The sequence below is a fragment of the Arachis stenosperma genome, chromosome 6 (genome assembly GCF_014773155.1).
Source record: "Arachis stenosperma cultivar V10309 chromosome 6, arast.V10309.gnm1.PFL2, whole genome shotgun sequence".
Lineage (NCBI taxonomy): Eukaryota > Viridiplantae > Streptophyta > Magnoliopsida > Fabales > Fabaceae > Arachis > Arachis stenosperma.
Window position 1 is genome coordinate 139,784,771 of NC_080382.1, and position 22,264 is coordinate 139,807,034.

The window sequence follows — 22,264 nt, forward strand, 5'->3', positions numbered from 1 at the left end:
TACTTGCAGTGGTTTATGCCATTGACAAGTTTAGATCTTATCTAGTGGGATCCAAAGTGATTGTGTACACTGACCATGCTGCTCTTAAATACTTACTCACAAAGCAGGATTCAAAACCCAGGCTTATAAGATGGGTGTTGCTTCTGCAAGAGTTTGATATAGAAATAAGAGACAGAAAAGGGACAGAGAACCAAGTAGCTGATCATCTGTCCCGAATAGAACCAGTAGCTGGGACGTCCCTCCCTTCTACTGAGATTTCTGAGACTTTTCCAGATGAGCAACTCTTTGCCATTCAGGAAGCTCCATGGTTTGCAGATATTGCAAACTACAAAGCTGTGAGGTTCATACCCCAGGAGTACAGCAGAGTGTAAAGAAAGAAATTAATTTCAGATGCCAAGTACTACCTATGGGATGAGCCATATCTCTTTAAGAGATGTGCAGACGGAATGATCCGCAAATGTGTACCCAGAGAAGAAGCACAAAGGATCCTATGGCATTGCCATGGATCACAGTATGGAGGACATTTTGGAAGTGAGCGAACAGCCACTAAAGTCCTCCAATGTGGCTTCTACTGGCCTACTCTCTATAAAGATTCCCGAGAGTTTGTGCGTAACTGTGACAGTTGCCAAAGAGCTGGTAACTTGCCTCACGGATATGCCATGCCTCAACAAGGGATATTAGAGATAGAATTGTTTGATGTATGGGGAATTGACTTCATGGGTCCATTCCCACCATCATACTCAAACACTTACATTCTGGTGGCAGTGGACTATGTATCTAAGTGGGTAGAAGCAATTGCTACACCCACTAATGATACCAAGACCGTGCTGAAATTCTTCCAGAAACACATCTTCAGCAGGTTTGGTGTTCCCAGAGTTCTAATCAGTGACGGAGGCACTCATTTCTGCAATAGACAGCTATACTCTGCTATGGTTAGATATGGAATTAGCCACAAAGTGGCAACTCCGTATCATCCACAGACAAATGGGCAAGCTGAAGTCTCTAACAGAGAGCTAAAAAGAATCCTAGAACGGACTGTGATAGCCCGAAGAAAGGATTGGGCAAAGAGTTTGGATGATGCTCTGTGGGCATACAGAACAGCATTCAAGACTCCTATAGGAACCTCTCCATACCAACTGGTGTATGGGAAGGCCTGTCATCTGCCCGTGGAACTGGAACATAAAGCCTACTGGGCAACAAGATTCCTAAACATGGATGCTCAGTTGGCTGGTGAAAAAAGATTACTCCAGCTAAATGAGCTAGAGGAGTTCAGACTCAATGCCTTTGAAAATGCAAAAATTTATAAGGAAAAGGCAAAGAAATGGCATGACAAGAAGTTGTCATCCAGAGTCTTTGAGCCAGGACAAAAAGTTCTGCTCTTCAACTCTAGGCTCAGATTGTTTCCAGGAAAACTTAAATCCCGGTGGAGGGGTCCGTATGTGATTACAGGAGTGTCACCATATGGATATGTTGAGCTTCAAGATATTGATTCTGACAAAAAGTTCATTGTTAATGGACAGAGAATCAAGCATTATCTTGAAGGCAATTTTGAGCAGGAATGCTCAAAACTGAGACTTGAGTGATTCTCAGTAAAAGTCCAGCTAAAGACAGTAAAGAAGCGTTTGCTGGGAGGCAACCCAGTCATTAGCATATTATATGTTTTGTTTTTACAAAGGCAAGTATCAAAAATGAAGGAATTCACAGAGTTACAGAAGGATTCAGCTCAAAAAGCAGAGAAAAAGAGCTTACTGGCGAAAAAACGCCAGTAAGGGGCATTTTGGGCACCATTCTGGCGTTTAACGCCAGTAAAGGTGCCATTTTGGGCGTTAAACGCCAGAATGGGCACCATTCTGGGCGTTTAACGCCAGGTGTGCAGCATCCTGGGCGTTTAGAAAAACGCCCAGTGATAAAGGAATTCTGGCGTTTAACGCCAGCCAGGGCACCTGGCTGGGCGTTAAACGCCCAAAAGGGGCAACAAATAGGCGTTAAACGCCAGAATGGGTGCCATTCTGGGCGTTTAACGCCAGAAAGGTGGGGGGACCACAATTTTGTTTTCAAAAATCCACTTCAACCATTCATTTCACTTTCAAATCTTCAAAATCATCAAAATCCATTCTTCAAATCTATTTCAAATCAATTCCAAATCTTATTCAAAAACTCACCCTTCTCTCAAATCCTCTCCATATCTTCTCAAATCTCTTTTCAATTTTTTCGAAATCTCCTTCCCCCCCCCTTATAAAAACACGTTCGGCCTCACCATTCCCCCACACCATTCGAATTTGCTCTTCTACTCTCTCTCCTCCTTCCTTTCTTTTGCTTGAGGACAAGCAAACCTCTAAGTTTGGTGTGCTTTTCCGTGATCACTAAATCCAAGATTCATCAAGATCATGGCTCCTAAGGGAAAACAAACCAATTTAAGAGGAAAGAAAGAGAATAATCCAAAGAATCTTTGGAATCAAGAGAAGTTCTTAACCAAAGAACATGAAGACCATTATCACAAAATAATGGGTCTGAGGTCAGTGATCCCGGAAGTGAAGTTTGATCTGAAAGAAGATGAATATCCGGGGATCCAAGAGCAAATTTGAAACAGAGGATGGGAAGTTCTAACCAATCCTGAGATAAAGGTTGGAAGGAACATGGTTCAGGAATTCTACTCAAATCTGTGGCTAACAGATAAGCAGAGAATGACTGGAACTGCTTACCATACCTATAGAACCATGGTCAGAGGGAAAGTTATGTACTTCCATCTGGACAAAATAAGAGAAATCTTCAAACTGCCTCAACTGCAAGATGATCCTGAATCCTTTAATAGGAGGATGGTGAGAGCAGATAAAGGGTTGGATCAAGTTCTAGAGGACATATGCCTCCCTGGAACTAAGTGGATAACCAATTCTAAGGGTGTCCCAAACCAACTCAAGAGGGGAGACCTCAAACCAATTGCAAGAGGTTGGCTAGACTTTATTGGGCGTTCCATACTACCCACTAGCAACCGTTCTGAGGTCACTATCAAGAGAGCAGTGATGATTCATTGCATTATGCTTGGAAAAGAAGTGGAGGTTCATCATGTGATTGCTTGTGAGATCTACACAATTGCAAATAAAAATTCCACTGAAGCCAAACTGGCTTACCCAAGCTTGATCTCCTTGCTCTGTAAAGAGGCTGGGGTAAAGATGGGAGTAGATGAATTCATACCCATTGAACACCCAATCACCAAGAAGTCAATGGAAGGACAAATGCAAGACAACTCTATCAAAAGGAGGGCGCAGGAGTTCCTCCCTGAATTTCCTGAAATTGGCTACTGGGCCAGCCTAGAAGCATCTATCACCAAGTTGCAAGAGACTATGGAGCAACTTAAGGAAGAACAGCAGAATCAGAACTGCATGCTCTGCAAATTGCTGAAGGAACAAGAGAAGCAAGGGCGTGAACTCCAAGAGATGAAACGCCAAAAGCTCTCCTCTCAAGTTGAGGGAGCATCCACTTCTCAAAATCAAGGTTGTTGAGTCCTAACTCTGTGAAAACCTCTATCATTAGGAGCCTATTTTTTGCGTTTTTTTTTTGTTTTGTTTTCTATTTTTATCTTTTTTTAGTCTCATCTTATATCTATCTTTGAGTCTTGTTCTTAATTCATTATTAATAAAATTGAAATTTTATGCCTTAAAGCTATGAATGTCCTATGAATCCATCACCTCTCTTAAATGAAAAATGCTTTAATCACAAAAGAACAAGAAGTACAGGATTTTGAAATTTATCCTTGAAACTAGTTGAATTAGTTTGATGTGGTGACAATACTTTTTGTTTTCTGAATGAATGCTTGAACAGTGCATATGTCTCTTGAATTTGTTGTTTTGAGAATGTTAAAAATTGTTGGCTCTTGAAAGAATGAGGAAAAAGAGAACTGTTATTGAGGATCTAAAAAATCATCTAATTGATTCTTGAAGCAAGAAAAAGTAGTGAATACAAAAAAAAATCAAAAAAAAAGAGAAAAAAATTAAAGTTGTGAACCAAGGCAAAAAGAGTGTGCTTAAGAACCCTGGACACCTCTAATTGGGGACTCTAGCAAAGCTGAGTCACAATCTAAAAAGGTTCACCCAATTATGTGTCTGTGGCATGTATGTATCCGGTGGTAATACTGGAAGACAGAGTGCTTTGGGCCACAGCCAAGACTCATACACTAGCTATGTTCAAGAATCATTATACTTAACTAGGAGAATCAATAACACTATCTGAGTTCTGAGTTCTTATAGATGCCAATCATTCTGAACTTCAAAGGATAGAGTGAGATGCCAAAACTATTCGGAGGCAAAAAGCTACTAGTCCCGCTCATCTGATTGGAGCCAAGTTTCCTTTATATTTTGGAGTCTATAGTATATTCTCTTCTTTTTATCCTATTTTGATTTTCAGTTACTTGGAGACAAGCAACAATTTAAGTTTGGTGTTGTGATGAGCGGATAATTTGTACGCTTTTTGGCATTGTTTTTAGTATATTTTTAGTATGATCTAGTTAGTTTTTAGTATATTTTTATTAGTTTTTAGTTAAAATTCACTTTTCTAGACTTTACTATGAGTTTTTGTGTTTTTCTGTGATTTCAGGTATTTTCTGGCTGAAATTGAGGGTCCTGAGCAAAAATCTGATTCAGAGACTGAAAAGGACTGCAGATGCTGTTGGATTCTGACCTCCCTGCACTCGAAGTGGATTTTCTGGAGCTACAGAAGCCCAATTGACGCGCTCTCAACGGCATTGGAAAGTAGACATCCTGGGCTTTCCAGCAATGTATAATAGTCCATACTTTGCCCGAGATTTGATGGCCCAAACCGGCGTGGCAAATCAGCCTCAGAATTTCCAGCGTTTAACGCTGGAACTGGCATAAAACTTGGAGTTAAACGCCCAAACTGGCATGAAAGCTGGCGTTTAACTCCAGAAAAGGTCTCTACACATGAAAGCTTCAATGCTCAGCCCAAGCACACACCAAGTGGGCCCGGAAGTGGATTTTTCTGTCATTTACTCATTTCTGTAAACCTTAGGTTACTAGTTCACTATTAATAGGATCTTTTGACATTGTATCTGTACCTCATGACACTTTACACGTTTCTTTGTGTACCTTCCACGGCATGAGTCTCTAAACCTCATGGTTGGGGGTGAGGAGCTCTGCTGTGTCTTGATGGATTAATGCAATTACTACTGTTTTTCATTCAATCATGCTTGCTTCCGTTCTAAGATATCACTTGTTCTTAACCCGGATGAATGTGATGATCCGTGACACTCATCATCATTCTCAACTATGAACGTGTGCCTGACAACCACCTCCGTTCTATCTTAGATTAAGTAGATATCTCTTGGATTCTTTAATCAGAATCTTCGTGGTATAAGCTAGAACTGATGGCGGCATTCAAGAGAATCCGGAAGGTCTAAACCTTGTCTGTGGTATTCTGAGTAGGATTCAATGATTGAATGACTGTGACGAACTTCAAACTCCTGAGGGCGGGGCGTTAGTGACAGACGCAAAAGAATCATTGGATTCTATTCCGGCCTGATTGAGAACCGACAGATGGATAGCCGTGCCGTGACAGGGTGCGTTGAACATTTCCACTGAGAGGATGGGAGGTAGCCACTGACAACGGTGAAACCCTACATACATCTTGCCATGGAAGGAGCCTTGCGTGTTTGATGAAGAAGACAGTAGAAAAGCAGAGATTCAAAAGATGGAGCATCTCCAACACCTCAACCTATTCTCCATTACTGCATAACAAGTACTTATTTCATGTTCTTTTGCTTTTCACAATCAATCCTGATAATTTCTGATATCCTGACTAAGATTTACAAGATAACCATAGCTTGCTTCAAGCCGGCAATCTCCGTGGGATCGACCCTTACTCACGTAAGGTATTACTTGGACGACCCAGTGCACTTGCTGGTTAGTTGTGCGGGGTTGCAAAAGTGTGATTGCAATTTCGTGCACCAGTGTAGCATACTGAATATTTTATTTAAATAAATTAAATAAATTCAATAATTACAAAAATAAATAATTTAAATAAAGGATAAATAGGTCCTTGACTTTTTTTTTCTGCGGATATTTTCGTCCCCGAAGAATAAAAAATACATTCATGTCCCTGACCCCTCTAAAACGTGGACAAATTTATCCTTCCGTTGAAATCATTCCGTTGGACTCGACGGAAAACTCTGACATGGCAAACATGGTGCTGACTTGGCCGTTACGGGATGACACGTAGCCTGTAACTTTTGAAAAGAAGACATATTAGTTTCCACGCACTAAAACGACGCCGTTTCACCCCACCCCTCCAAACACACTTTAATCCCCTTTTGCATTTTCAACCAATATTCTAGATTCAAGCCAAATCAGATTCAGATTTTCAACCAATCAACAATACTTCACCAAATCCAGAAGCAGCAAATTCAGCACTTCCAGTTCTGCAATTCCAGAATTCAGATTTGGTTTATGAAGATATAGAATTAAGGAATGCAGCAACAACAATTCCATAATCATCATCAATGCATCCAAAACAAACAAATAAAGAATTAACAGAGTAATAAATCGCAACAATATCAGCAAAATTTCAAGAAAAATGAGAGGCAGGAGTCTATGCAAATTCAGATTCAACAAGTAATTCAGCAAAATATTCACCAACAATAGAGCACAAATTCAATTTTACAGGTTCAGTTCATAATTCAACAAGTCCAGATTGTGAAATTTATGAAGAACATATAAGAACTCCTCATAATTCTAGAAAAATTGCTACGCTCTCAAATAGAATCAGCAACTTACCAGACATTGCATATGTAAAATTCGAAGAACACCTGGATCTACATTTGGCACATTTGGAGAAAACGGCTCTAGTCAAGGAGGAAGTTGCCGTCTAAGACGGCGGAGCAACAGCGAAGGGGTTGAATCTCCCATTGCCAAAGCCACTGTTCTCGTTTACAAAGGTGACCGTTGGCCTGGGGACAGCAAGTGGCGCTGGCGAAACTGCAGTTCTACATTGAGGCAGTGGCGCCGAGGTTAGCGCTGTCGCAAAGAAGGAAGGAGAGGACACTGTGCATGATGGAGGCGGCTAGATCCAAAGCGGCGAGGACGGCGTCGAGAGTGGTTCTACAGGTGTGCTTCACGATGGCATTGTCGCGACGCGAGGAGCACTGAACGGTCATGTGGAGGCAGCGCTGAGTTCCAACGGCGATCCTTGCAGAGGTTGATTCTGTCATGCTTCTTCGATTGTGGCCAAGCCACCACTACTGATATCTACTTGCTTCATTGTTTATTCACTTATTTGCTTCATTATTGTTCTGATGATGTAATTGCAAATTTAGTTTCATTAATTTGTTTGTTAATTATTTTTGTGTATTGACTTATTAGGAATTAGGAATTCGGGATATTATTAGTTGTCGTTGTTGTTGAAAATTAATTTGAATGATATATGTTTATCAATTTTGTATTTATAATTTTATAATGTAATTTTTAATTTGTGTAAAATTGTGAATTTTTTTATTAATTAATTAACAAAAATTTATAATTTTATTCTATTAGTAATGGAAAAATATTTCAAAAGAACCTCATCATTGGAGATTGAATCCCAAAATAATTCATCAACCTCTTCTAATAAAAGGAGGTTTTTAAAATTCGAAATAGAGAGTCTTATTATTTTATTATTTTAATTTATTGGTTAAATAATTTAAAGAATAATTATATTTTATAACATCATAGTATAATTATAAAAATTATTATTATATTATATATATTTTGCCCACACTAATAGAATATTTTGGATCCGTCACTGTCTTTTTATATATTTTTTAATTAAATAATTAACTATCACTATAATTAAATTTATGATAATAAAATAATTAAATTTATAATAAATAAATAATTAATTAAAATTTTTCACAATAGTATAATAAAATTTTATTATAAAATACTAAATATATAATTTTTATATACATAGTTAATTGATAGTTGATGTTTTGTGGACACTTAGCATAATTAAATAATTTATTATAGAAAAATTAATTTAATTTAAGTTATTACTTTTTAGATGGTAAAAATATATTTTATTATTTTAAAATATAACTATATATGTTTTAAACCTAGTTCAAAATTAGATCAGCTCAAAACTTCTTTGATATTATTTCCATTATAAGAAAGTCTCAAAGAAATAAGAATGAAATCAAAATGAAGATACATACAACCAAGGGGTGGGATCTTTGTGTCATAAATGAAATTCACATACATTCCCTATTTCATGGTACACTATTACAAAGGTACATACTACATACTCTGTATTTTGTAAAATGCTTGAGATGACCCTATTTAAGTATTTAGTACGAGTGATACTAGGTAATCAAAAAATAATTATAATATAAAAATGTCATATAAAATTTTTTATTTTTTTGATAAGTAAGTGATATATATTTTTTTATTATTTATTCTCCTTATCATTTACCATTTTGCTGTATGTTTGAAACTATTAATATTCTTTTCAAAATCAATTTTAGTTTCTCTTAAATCAAATTCCTAACCTCTCTCAATCACATTATTATCCATTAAATGCAATAATTTTCTGTAAAAATTATGAAAATTAAATTAAAAATTTTTAACAATTTTTACTATACAACTTACATTTTACATATAAATTATTAAAAAATAAAAAATAAAATATAAATATAAACAAAAATTTAAAAATAATTTTTTAAAAATAATTATTAACTCGTCATATTAAAATCAATAAATAAGCATACATATGAATATTAAATAAAATATTAAAATAATTAAAATCATGACCTACTAGTACACATATGGAATAATTTGAAAAATACAATAAGACGTATAGTTTAAAATTTGATAATATTAATTATAAAAAATATTAATTATAGACATGATAGGTATGAAATTATGAATATTACGAGTACAAATTATGGATGTTATGTGTATGAATTTATGGATGTTATGAGTAAATTTATCAATTGAATAAATTAAATTAAGAATTTGACATTTTTTTAAATTCAATTATGATCAAATTTAAAAATATTTGTGTTAACTTTATAGTTACTTATGCAATAACCAAAAAATTATATGTGTATGAATGTAATATCTAATAAACATGAATTTAATTTTTAGATGTTATTTGTATGTAATTATGGATGTTATGTATATGAACGTATGCATGTTATGTGTATGAATATAGTAGTACAATATAATTATAAATACACATAGAAACACACACAAAAAAATCAGTTTATTACCATATCTCATCAAAACTAGTGTGATTTTTCATATTCTAAAAAATTGGTTGACTGACAACAACCTCGTCGGGTGAGTCCGTCTGTTGTTCAAATTCTTCATCAGCACCTTCTACCATAGGTACCGTATTAAGGTCGAATTCAATTGTCATACTATTTGTAATGATAAAGACGACTTCTTGTAAAATTTATTGTCCTATTTAATTGTGCTTGCAATGGTATTAGAGTTGTGAATTTTGAATGAAAATAATTGAATTAATGAAAACAAAACCATATTAGGATAACTTGCAGGTTTTGTATCTCCATTGAATGATAATAAATGACTTAACAAAAATAAAAAATAAATTACAATTAAACTCATTTAATACAAATTATCATTACTATTTTTTATAATTATTATTAGTCTTTATTGTACTTTTAAATATAAAAATCAAATCATAAAAAATATTAAGTATTGATTATAAAAATGCTTAATACTAAGAAATATGATATTATAATTAATATCATTAATAAATAGGGTTAATAAGAATATGATAAATAGATTGACAGGAGAATGAAATAAAAAATAAAACTATTGTTAAATTATATAAATAAAATAAATTATAAAAAATTTTAGTTAATTATCGTTGAAAAATTTTTGTTACCAAATTTTTTTCATTTAATATTTACTCTTCCCATCCATAATTTTAATCCAATGTATATATAGCCCATCCATAATATTCCATACAATACATAGATAGACATATTTAAATGACATACACATGAAGGATAATTAAATAGTTCAGATCCTTAGAAAGAAGGTAAGGGTCCCCATCCCATACCTGAAAAGAAAATGTTACAAAAACAATGCCATCAAATGATGAATTTCTATGACCAAAATATATTAATTATTATATTATTAAATATGTGAACTCCACCTACTCTTTAATTCCATATATATATATATATATATATATATATATATATATATATATATATATATTCTTGACTTTCCCCTCTCTCTCTCTCTCACCCTCAAGCCGGCCTAGCCCATTACTCTCTTTTCTTTCTAAAAATCTTTTCCTTTTTTTATATAAAAAAATATATTTTTTACTAATAAATCAAAGACATTTAAGCATGTTTGGAAACATGAAATAATTCCAATTATAAGCCAACCCATAAAGATCTCTCTATCTCTCTTCTTTTCTTTTCTTTTTAGTTATATTTTTTTTCTAAACGAAAGAGATTAATAAGCATGTTTGAATCATGAAATTCCAATTATCATCATCATAACCCATATCAATATATTTAAATCAAAACACGCCCTTCTCAACCTTCCATTTCAATTACACACACAAAAACATCATACTATGAACTCTAATTCCAAAAGATCACAACCACCATTATCACCACTCTCATTACTAGTTCTCACCCTCTCTTTGTTCTTATTAGAAAAATATTTGTATAATAAAATTCAGTCTTTAGTCAGTATTTAATATTATTTAATTATTTTTTTATTAAAGATATATCTTTATTTTTTAGATACATATTTATAATTAAACTTAATTTAAATTTTAAAAATTTAAATTTCTCTAACTTCTTACCCACTTCATAGTTAGTTATTATTTCTTTCCTTCTTTTATGTTATTCATATAAGAGACACAATACATTCTTAAGTCTTAACAATGAGAAGCACCTCTCATTTTTGAGCTCATCCTCATCGGTGAAGTCAGGTAACACCTTTTTCTTCTTTTTTTTTTAATTATTATTATTATTATTATTATTATTATTATTATTATTATTAAATCAATGAAGTTTTTAAATTCAGTAAAATTTTTAAAATCAATTAAACTCACTTCAATTATTTTTTTATTTAAAACATTTAAATCTATGTCAAAAACACATCTAAAATTAAATAAATAACATAAATACATTTAAAATTATGTATTAACACATCTAAATTATTGTTATTGTAGTTCTAAATTACATATTGAACACAAAAATTAAACTCAAATACACATAAAAAATTATAAGAATGCATCTAAATATTTTATCAACACATCTAAAATTTATGTAAAAAAAATTTATATATATATATAAAAACATAATGAATAATATAAATACATCTAAAATTAAGTATAAATTTATATATGTATATAAAAATATAATAAATAACATAAACATATCTAAAATTATAAGAATGCATTTTAAAAATAATGCGAAAAAAACAGAACAACAACATAATAAAGCCTAAAATGACAAAGAAAGAAAATGAAGAAAGAGAAAAATAAAATAGAATACCTATGAGAGAAAGAAAAGTAAAAAACATAGTAAACGCTAAAAAGAAAAGGGATTAATGAGAAGAGGAATGAATGAATTGAAAGCCTGCTTCCATTTATAGATCAAGCAACAGCAGCACCAACACGAGTTTATGGGTATTTCACAACATAGGAAAATAAAATTTGAATTTTAACTAATTTAATTTTTGTATGTATATTTAAATCGTAATACATTAATAATTAAATATATTAAATTTGAAACAGAAATTTAAAATTAAAATTAAAATTTTAAATTTTAGTTTTATTTAATTTGTATTTTAAATGTGTATTTAATTTTAAAAAGATATTAAATTTATTTATAATTTTTAAATGTGTTTGTTTTACTTATTTTTTAAATTATTATAATAAAAAATTAAAAATTGTACAATTTCTAAAAGATACCTAGTTAAATTATTTTTTTTTCCCATAAATTGACTAATTTCTTATGAAAAATGTTATCTACCATATGATATATATAACATTAAATCTTAGACGACAAATTAACAGATCAATATATATTTTATATTTTATTAAACATAAATAATTGACTTAATAATTGATTTTTAATATATATTTATTATAATCATTTTAAGAATTTTCGTATTAAATTTTTTATTATAACAAAAGAGAAAAGATCAAATTTATTATTTTCTCAAAAAAAATATTATTTTTCTAATAATATTTATTTACATATAAATTCAGTTATTATTTTAATTATGTTCATGTAAATTTATTAATTAAAAATTATTAAATAATTTAATATATATTTATCTAATAATTTTTAATTATTAATTTTACATAAAAATAAATTAAACAAATCTTGACTTCATATTTATGTCATGGGATATAAGACCACTAGTCAAAACTTTTACTACTAATATGTGATTGTGACTTTTCAATTTCCATGTAGACTCGTTACATATTTACATTGCATTTACACCGTCAAGGTCAAAAGAATGTTGTCCGCATAAAGCAATAAAGCATAAGTGACCATTTATTACTCCTAGAGTTTCAAAATAAAACCAAAAATCATTGGTACATAAATACATAAATCTTTGACTAAAGTAATTTCACTCCAAAATTCTCATTAATATTTCGGTAATCATTCTCCTTATTAGCAGTAATCCAGAATGTTGTCTCTTCAAATTTTTTTATTTATAAATAATCAAATAATTAAATAGATTGTATTACTATTATTATCAAACATGGCTATGGATATCACACCTTCGTTACTCTCTTCTCTAGTGGCGCTACTCTTCCATTTATTTGTCAATCCTCAAATGCAACCAACAAAATTGTGGAAGTGAACAAAATGTCCACCACAACCCTAAACCCTATAAACCCTTCATTTTCTTCAAAATTTCTAAACTCAAAACCCGGTGCTGCATTACACAATCGGTGTTGTTGGTTCCAATATTACCAACACCATTAGTCTTCTACTGATTCAGATGCCAAAGATCATTACTTGACGCATTTCGGTTACGACAATGGCGCATTATGCTGCTTCTGGTGTTACGGCATGGTTAACGTTCGTCGTGTTTCTAGTGATTCGCCAACTGATCATTGTTCGCTACCGAAATATGCGGAATCCTAGACTTGTATTCTTTATAGTGTTGGTCGGGTCAGGGATATTGATTACTATGCATTTTTGGAATTTAGAAACAGTTCCATATACCAAGAGAATCCGCTGCATTTTGTTATCTAATGACATGGAGAGGCAACTTGGTGAGGCTGAATTCGAGAACAAGAAGGCGAGTTTCAAGGGAAAGATCTTGCCTCCCATACACCCTCAGAGTGTGAGGATAAGGATGATATCAATGGAAATCATTGATACCTTGCTGAGAGGGTTGAGCAAGGAACAAGTTTGGAGTGATGTTGGTTATGCATCAGCATATGTCACAGGGTTTGAAGGGGATACTGAGGAGACTTTGAAATCATTGACTAATGCTAATGCTTATCGTAAGGCAGAGAGTGGTTGGCACAAGGAAGATGAAATCCTTGATGACAGTTGGGTTCAGCAAAGTATCTCGCATCTGGATGGATTGAATTGGGAGGTGCTTGTTGTCAATGAGTCGGATGTCAATGCCTTTTGGCTACCTGGTGGTAAGATTGTTGTGTACACCTGATTGTTAGAGCATTTTAAAAGTGATGCTGAGATTGCCACTATAATTGGACATGAGGTATAATTGTGCTTTGTTTAACTAATTGTTTTCTCAGTTTAAGATTTGTAGGAGGTTCTTGGTTTATTAATTCGTCTGAAAGATATCTATGCTTATTTGTCTGTTTTTTCTTCTTAATTAAGTTGGTCATGCTTTGGCCCGACACACCGCTGAATATATGACGAAGAGATTGTGGTTTGCTATCCTGCAGTTTATTCTTTATCGATTTGTCACCCCGGAAATCGTCACCATAATGTCTTCTCTTTTCTTGAGGCTACCACTCTATGGACTGTATAACTTCGTTCATGTCTTTCTAATAAGTCAATTTCCTCTGTGGTTCTTTGATTATACTTGTTGCATTTTACTTAACATCATGTTTGTCATGGCTCTCAAAATAGTGTAGAATGCTGTTGTGGATTGCTTTAGTGCTTTATTCCACATAACATATTAGTTCATGGAAGATTTTGATAGTTCCAAGCAAATAAGAACTCCATTTCATTTACCATATGCTTTACCATAATTTCAATTGAGGGAATGATAGTTGATATCTTTTCTGAATAAAATTTGTGAGTGAGATTGGATTTAATAATTCATTTAAAACTCTGGTGTTTGTTGTGATACAGTAATCAAATTTTGACATGTCTTTCCTCATTCATCCTCAATTGTAGTTCCCTTGAGACATTATTGTGTGCCATCTATCAGCATGTCAATGTTGTTTTAAATTTCGGATTATGCTTAAATAATCATCTACGTGCTGCTTGTACTTATTTCTCTTGGTAGATATTTTGTTGAAGCGGAAACTTTTCCTTTTTAAAATTTTTATAACTAAATCCTGTTTTCAGGATGGAAATGGAAGCGGATTACATTGGCATGCTCTTAATTGCTTCCGCCGGATATGATCCACGGGTGGCGCCCACAGTGTATGAGAAGTTGGGAAAAGTCAAGGGTGAGTGGGCACTTTGGGACTATCTCTTCACTCATCCATCTGGAAGAAAGAGAGCAGAGTTGCTCTCCCAGGCCAAAATAATGGAAGAAGCATTCACCATATACAAGATGCTAGGTTTGGAAGATGTATTGAAGGATTTCTTTGGACCAACATAACTTATATTACTACACCAGAATCAACAAAGAACTTGTGGATGAAACTTAAAAGAATTCTGTTTTAGCCAAAAGAAAAGCTAGACAATTTTCTGTATGATGAATTTTGTCAACAATTTAGTTTCATAGATAGATGTTTGTTAAGTAAAGTGTTAATTGTACAGCGCTTCAAAGAAAATTAATGATTAGATCATCTGGTCTAACATCTCAAAGGTGTTTCTAAGGTAGAAGGGACTATTTTTTCATGTGTTCAATACATATTATTGCAACAACCAAATCAAGTATGCTCATATAAAAGGTTAAAAAAGTATTGTTCAATGTATTTTTTAGGAATTTGCTCGTGATGGATTAGGGAAGTCTTCTCTATTTGGGAAGAAAGGTAGTGCTGCTTTGATAGAGTGAAAAGGCTTTTGGTATTACACTGTTGAGAGATGGAGAAATGGTAGTGCTGCCTTGATAGAGTGAAAAGCTGTTCAGTCAATTGAACCTCAAGTTTATGACTATGCATGCAAGGTTGATATTATCATGCTTACAAAGGATTATATGAAACTGGGGGCAGGATAAAGGTCAGGATTAGGAGAAAAGACTTTCACAACCGGTTAAAAAAAGGAGGAAGGATGCTTATGGGTTCAGCCTCAATAGGTGATGATGGTATCGAATATCGATGTTGACAAAGGAGGTGAATGAGAAACAGAAAAAAAATGTTAAATGCCATATATTTTGTTGAGATAGTTAGCACATTTCTTCTTTGAATGATATATCATTATTCTTTATTTTATGATGAAAAATATAATAAATCATGAAGCTAAACCACCTTTCTAAGTATTCTTTTTATATAATTTTTCAATAAGAAAAAATGGTTGATTTCCATATAATTTCTTTGTTTTCAAATTAATTTTTTTCAATATTTACTTATTTTAAAAATTAACAGATTGTTATATATACAATTAAAACCCCTTACATATCCTTAAGGATTTATTACTGGCCAATAGAGTATTACATATAGAAAGGAAGATTAATGAGCTAATCATTCAATCACACTAAATTTTATTATCTATCTTATTTATATCCAAAATACAAAATATCCCTCACTGTTTTTAAAAATCTTTGAAAATAGTATATTGTAAGTCAATATTAAGGTTGCGAGAACCGGACCGGTCAATAAATCGGTGAGGTTACTGGTTCAATGGTTCACTAGTTCGACCGGTTTAATTAAATATTAAATAAAATTATTAAAAAACTTAAAATAATCTTAAGTATATAAATTCAATAATTTTTAACTTAATAAAATTTAATATTTCACATAATAAATTATCCATTACTTAATATTAGAGGTTTACAAACAACTTCAAACATCAAAATTTATAACTAAACAAAAAAAGCGTACATAATGACAAACCCATAATGTTCTACATTCAAAAGAAACAATTACTAGCAAGTTTTCAACTAATCAAAGGTGCAACTCATCAAAAATCATAATTATCATCAAGTGTTCCAACATCTCCATCATAAACAGGTAATCCAAAGCCACCATCATCAGAAGTACCACCAAAAGAAGCTATATTTGAAGAATCAGCAACATTAGGCAAATCCACATCAAATTCCACATCTCCTCCATCTAATAAAATAAAATAGAAAACCAAGCAGAAAATACAAGCATATTGAGAATCTTGAACAGCATTATCTTGTGGCTGTAAGTATTCAAGCAGAAAATACATGTATATTGAGCCTTGTTATTTTTGTCATACTTCACTGTAAAATACTGCCAAGCTGGATCAGATTTACCTCTGGATGAACCAGTTTGAGAATCTTGAACATCATTATCTTGTGGCTGTGGGTTACTTTGTGATTGTTTCATCTATAACAATCAGAAAATCAAAGACCAGAAAACAACTTTAGAAAACCATGAAAATAATGAAACAACAAGCATATTCAGAAGTAGCAAAAAATATTCATCATGAAGCAGCAAACAGAAGCAGCAAAACATATTCAAAATCAAAAATAGCAATCATGAAAATAATGAAACAGCAAACATATTCAGAAGCAGCAAAAAATATTCATCATGATTCATGAAGCAGCAAACAGAAGCAGCAAAACATATTCAAAATCAAAAACAGAAATCATGAAAATAATGAAACAACAATCATATTCAGAAGTAGCAAAAAATATTCATCATGATCCATGAAGCAGCAAACAGAAGCAGCAAAACATATTCAAAATCAAAAACAGCAATCATGAAAATAATGAAACAGCAATTATATTCAGAAGCAGCAAAAAATATTCATCATGATTCATGAAGCAGCAAACAGAAGCAACAAAACATATTCAAAATAAAAAATATCAATCATGAAAATAATGAAACAGCAATCAAAATAACCTCAAAAAATCAAAAACATAAATCAAGAAGGCATCATAGATCAGGCGAGCTCATAAATCAAGATCAGAACCTCAGAAAATCAAAATCCAAAATCAAGAAGGCAGCATAGAACAGGCGAGCTAATAAATCAAGATCAGAACCTCAAAAAATCAAAATCAAGAAGCATAGAACTCATAAATCATAATCAGAATTCAGAAGGAAGCAAGTTCAAAATCAAGAAGACAAGAACAGAGTCTTACCGGCGAATGAGGAGGCGGGCTCGGCGAGCTCGGCGACGAGGAGGCGGGCTCGGCCGGTGGTGGTCACGGCTGCTGTGGATGGCTGTGGGTGACGAATGAGGAGGCGGGCTCGGCGACGAGGAGACGGGCTCAGCGAGAAGCAGAACGCGGTGGTGGTCGCGGCTGCTGTGGATGGCTGTGGGTGGCTCGGTGGTTTCTGGAAGCTGGAGCTTGGTGGCAATGGTGGCCTTGGTGGGTGAATGGCCGCTGCCGCTGAATGCACTTGGAAAAGGGAAGAAAGGGGAGATTACTCAGATTAGGGTTAGTGGCATAGTGGGTTAGGTTACGACTTTCGCGTACGCCTTTCTCTCTTTTTTTTTTTTTTATAAAAAAAAGCCAAAACGACGTCGTTTGGCATCTGAAGTTGCAAACCACTAAACCGCCAAAAAATCAGACGGTTCTTTCGGTTCGTCGGTTAACCGTCGGTTCAACCGGTTTTTTCACCGGCTCTTTGCCAGTCAGTTTTTGACGTTACCCGGACTGGCTAGTAACCGGTTTTCGATTATTCCAGTTGAACCGGCCGGTCCGGTCCAGTTTTCAGAACCATGGTCAATATCCTTATCTTTTAAAACCTTGTATCAATTTAATTATTATGTTATTTTCTATTAAAAAAATTTGTTTATCAAATCCGGTATGGTCGATTTGATTTGCACTAAATATTTGCATTTTTTATGATCGAATCTAATATCTATATTCTTTATGTTTGAATTCGATGTGCACATTTACCGGATATCGAATACTATCTGTAAAATAGAAAATATATTAGAAAAACTTATTTCTACATGAGAAAAAGTTAGTAAACTTCTTTTTTATTCTGATAAACCTCTTTTTTTATCCTTTTAAACATATTTATTCCAAAAATATCATTAAACCAATCTTTTTAAATAATAAAAAATAAAATAATATGACATATATGAATAATAATTATTAATAAAAATAAAACATAAAAATAACATATATTATTTATTTATTATTTATTATCTTCCTTTGTTCTGAACTTCTTTTACCACCGATTCCAACAAATAATCTCTCTCTTGCTTCTTCGTTTCTTGCTGGATGTTTTAGTTTTAGCCTTTTTCTGCTTCCTCCTTTCATATTATTGCTACCGCCTATTGCGAGTTCAACATTTGAGACAATTTGCATTCCTCCATGGTCTTCTTTCACTGCTGGAATTGGTTCAGGTAAGGCATAATTAGTGTAATATTGTGGGCTATGGGTATTGGTGGGATGTGTTGGTGGTTGTGTGAGAGGTCTGGTTCTGTATTTTGGTTTAAGTTTTGATGTTGCTTAGTGATACATAACGTATATCTCGGCAATCTTCACAAACGTACGGCAATCTTCACAAACGAATATCTCATCACAAAACAGAATCAAACAATAACTAACCCACAAGATCCGGACGAGCTATGTAAAACTCGGCAACGTCATTGACAAGTCAAATGTAAACATTAAGGATAACTTTGGCAAAAATAGAGGATCCCAAGATAGGCTATAACCAAACAACCTAAAACGTCTATATAAGCAGATAGGTAATCTCGGAGTAAAACAGATCACATAACTCACACTGATTTATTATAATCACTTCTCATAACTTATATTCTTACTTGAGCGTCAGAGTACGTTTTACAGGTGCTCCCGCCGCGGTGTTTCAATTCAGCCGACGTATAACTCTCCCACCCGAATTCAATCGGCAACAGAAGACGTTACCATACCTCGGCTACATACGTACGGAACACTTAGTATATTGAAATGTGTGGTGGTCAGGACGAGGTTCAATATGGACCAGGGTTAATTGGTTTTAGTGGTTTAGTAGGGCTTTATGTCTCATTAACTGCAAGGTTTGAAAAAAAATTTAGGAGGTTTACAAATGTTGTTTTCATAGAGGGCTTGTGCTGATTTGATTTCCGTTTGGTGTTCTTTTGGTTTGAGTTTTTTTTTTGTCTTTAAGTCTCCATCCTATTTAAGTGGCTCTCAACTCTGAGCTCCAAGCCTCCTTTACCCCTTGATTCGTTGCAACAACTTCAATAAATTTAGAGCAGTTTCTGCTTTCATGTCTTATGGCTCAATTTGGGTAAACAACTTAAATAAGTTCTTTTGGAAAAAGAGTTTAAAGTATAAGGACTTTTATTAATAACAACTTATAAATAGATTATTTTGTGTTTGGATTTTTAGTTATAGAAGTACTTATTTTAAAATTGTAGCGTTTGGATAAATAACTCAAAAAATGCAATTTGTTTTTTTACAAAAAATAGATATTAAAATAACGATGATAACCAACGACGGACCCAGGTGGTGGATTAGGGGGCATTTGCCCCCACTCTTTTTTTTTTAAATATATACATACATAATATACTTTTATTTTAAATTTAAAATGACCTATTATAAATAAATTTATCCTAATTATTTAAAACTTCAAATCCACTTTATCTTTTTATCATTTTGACTATTAGTTAATAAAATCAAATTTAGTCTTCTCTCATTCTCAAATCTAAGCCGTCATCACTCTTTTATTCTCTTAAATCATCTTTTTAGTTTCAACCTTCTTTTTTCTATTCCTTTTCATTAGTCATGTGAATAATCCTTCCACTTTGCAATTGCATACACCAAATGACAATAAAAATTTATTTGACACACTTCGATTTTAAAACGGTTTCACCGGACGTGCCAATTTGTTTTGTCGATTTTTAGCAAAATCGATGGTGGTTCGATTCTAATGGTCTGGGAGCGAAATCAACTCCTCTAGATACCAGTTTTCTATACGTGCATCAAAGCGTCTTCGATTAGACGAATATTGAAATAAAAAATAAACTAAAATTTGTAAAAGAATAAAAGAAGTTAAAAGCCATGAATTCGAAAAGAAAATTGGTTGAAATCGAAAAAATTGCGTTGAAATTTAAAGAAAGCAATAAAGTGCCTTCGACTGGGTCAAAAGGCTTTGACATGAAATTTAAAGGTACTGAAATATAAATTGGACATTAAAATTAAAGAATGCTTGAAAGATAAATTTGCTTGAAAGGTAAAGTTTACAGAAAGAAAAATTAAAAAGATAAAGACATGGAAGGAACCCTACAGATAATTAACTCGAAGCAGACTCAGAAAGTCTCTGAAAATATGAGTGTGCGTGAGTAATTTTTGAATCAAAGTTCCAACCTTTATTCTCTAACACTTTCTAGTATTTATAATCTATTTCTGTAATCGATCACTAATTATATAGTGTTATCGTATGCGCAGTCCTTGATAACCGTTCCACTCCTTTGCCAATAAAACGTTACCCATCAATTTCTCACGTGATGAAAGTCTTCAACTTCTCAACTTATGTAACCGTTTGATTCACAATTTCGAGTGATCATTCAATTTTCACTTGAATACTTGTTCGACGAGGTCTGCTCGATTTAATCGAAGCATCCAAAAATCAAATATGCATCGAACAACTCTTGACCAATGCCTGCGCATGCTTCTTTTAAGCATCCACTTCCACTTCAAATTAGCTCACCTTAATAAAAAATATTTAGACTAAGAATTCTATAACGAATTAATTTCAATTGAAACCACTAGATAAAAAAATTATAATTTCATCTAATATATTAAAAAGTTGCAATCTAATAAATTTATTTTTCAAACAATTTATATACTTAACTTATCCTAAAATTAAGAATAATAATAATCATCTTTTAAAGAAGTTAATTCTAGCAACCTAATGTCCTATACAACGTGACACAAGACACCTTCAAGGTTAAAAGAATGTGGTCCGTGTAAAATACAAGTGGCCACTTATTACTGCTCAAGTTTCAGAATAAAACGGAAAATCATTCGTACCTTAATACATAATAGAAATCTTTGACTAAAGTGATTTCATTCCAAAATTCTAATTAATTTTTCGGGAATCATTCTCCTTATTAGTAGTAAGCCATAGTGTGACGACACAGTGGTATCTCTTCAAAAAAATTTTTTTTTTTTTATAAATAGGTTCATATTGATACATCATCAAACTAAAATAATCAAATAGTTTGTATTACTATTATTATCCTCTGTAATTTTTTTCTTTTTCAACATGGCCATGGATATCAAACCTTCGCTACTCTCTTTTCTAGTGGTGCTACTCTTCCTTTTGTTTGCTCAATCCTCAAATGCAACCAACAAAATTGTTGAAGTGAACAAAATTTGCAACACAACCATACACCCTTCATTTTGTTCAAAAATTCTAAACTCAAAACCCGGTGGTACAAACCGTGCAGATCTAATTACCCTTGTAAATTACACAATTGGTGTTGTTCGTTCCAACGTTACAAACACAATTCGTCTCATTAAGTCTCTAATAAGAAATTCAACTAATACAGATGCGAAAGATCATTACGAATTGTGTTTGAAACATTTCGATTATGACGAAGGCGCATTAGGCGAAGTGGAATACGCTGAGAAAATGCTGAAGGCGAAGGATTATCAAGGTGTTAATGTTGCTGCTTCTGGTGTTATGGCGACGGTTGATGGTTGTGTTTTTGGTGATTCACCAAGTGATCCTGTTTTTCCTGATCATTCTTCGCTACCGAAATATGCTGAATATGTGAAGCAAGTTGCGGATATTATTTGTGCCATTTGTAACTATTTGAAGGGTATTTTATAAGTAATCGTAGGTTAGTTAATTGGGTTTGTACTTCTTAGGTGCGTTTGTTTTCGAGAACATGACAGGACAAGACATTAAGAACAAGACAAGACAAGATACTGATAGACAGAGACACAAAATTTTATATTCTTGTATTCTGTTTTGTGATAAACTAGAATAAATTACTCATTTTTTTCATTTTAAAAAT

The 22,264-nt window shown here is 32.9% G+C and overlaps 1 protein-coding gene and 1 pseudogene across 1 annotated transcript; both read left to right on the forward strand.

Annotated features, from left to right (window-relative positions):
• The first annotated feature begins 13,031 nt into the window (after positions 1-13,031).
• On the forward strand, positions 13,032-14,804 carry LOC130934814 (mitochondrial metalloendopeptidase OMA1-like; annotated as a pseudogene).
• Positions 14,805-21,507: 6,703 nt separating this feature from the next.
• On the forward strand, positions 21,508-22,077 carry LOC130934815 (pectinesterase inhibitor 1-like). The gene has a single exon (XM_057864346.1). It carries the CDS (start codon positions 21,508-21,510, stop codon positions 22,075-22,077), a length of 570 nt encoding a protein of 189 aa, XP_057720329.1.
• Positions 22,078-22,264: the final 187 nt, after the last annotated feature.

What these genes read in the sequence shown, in the direction of transcription:
- LOC130934815 (XM_057864346.1), top strand. Translation starts at nt 21,508, where the DNA reads ATGGCCATGGATATCAAACCTTCGCTACTCTCTTTTCTAGTGGTGCTA.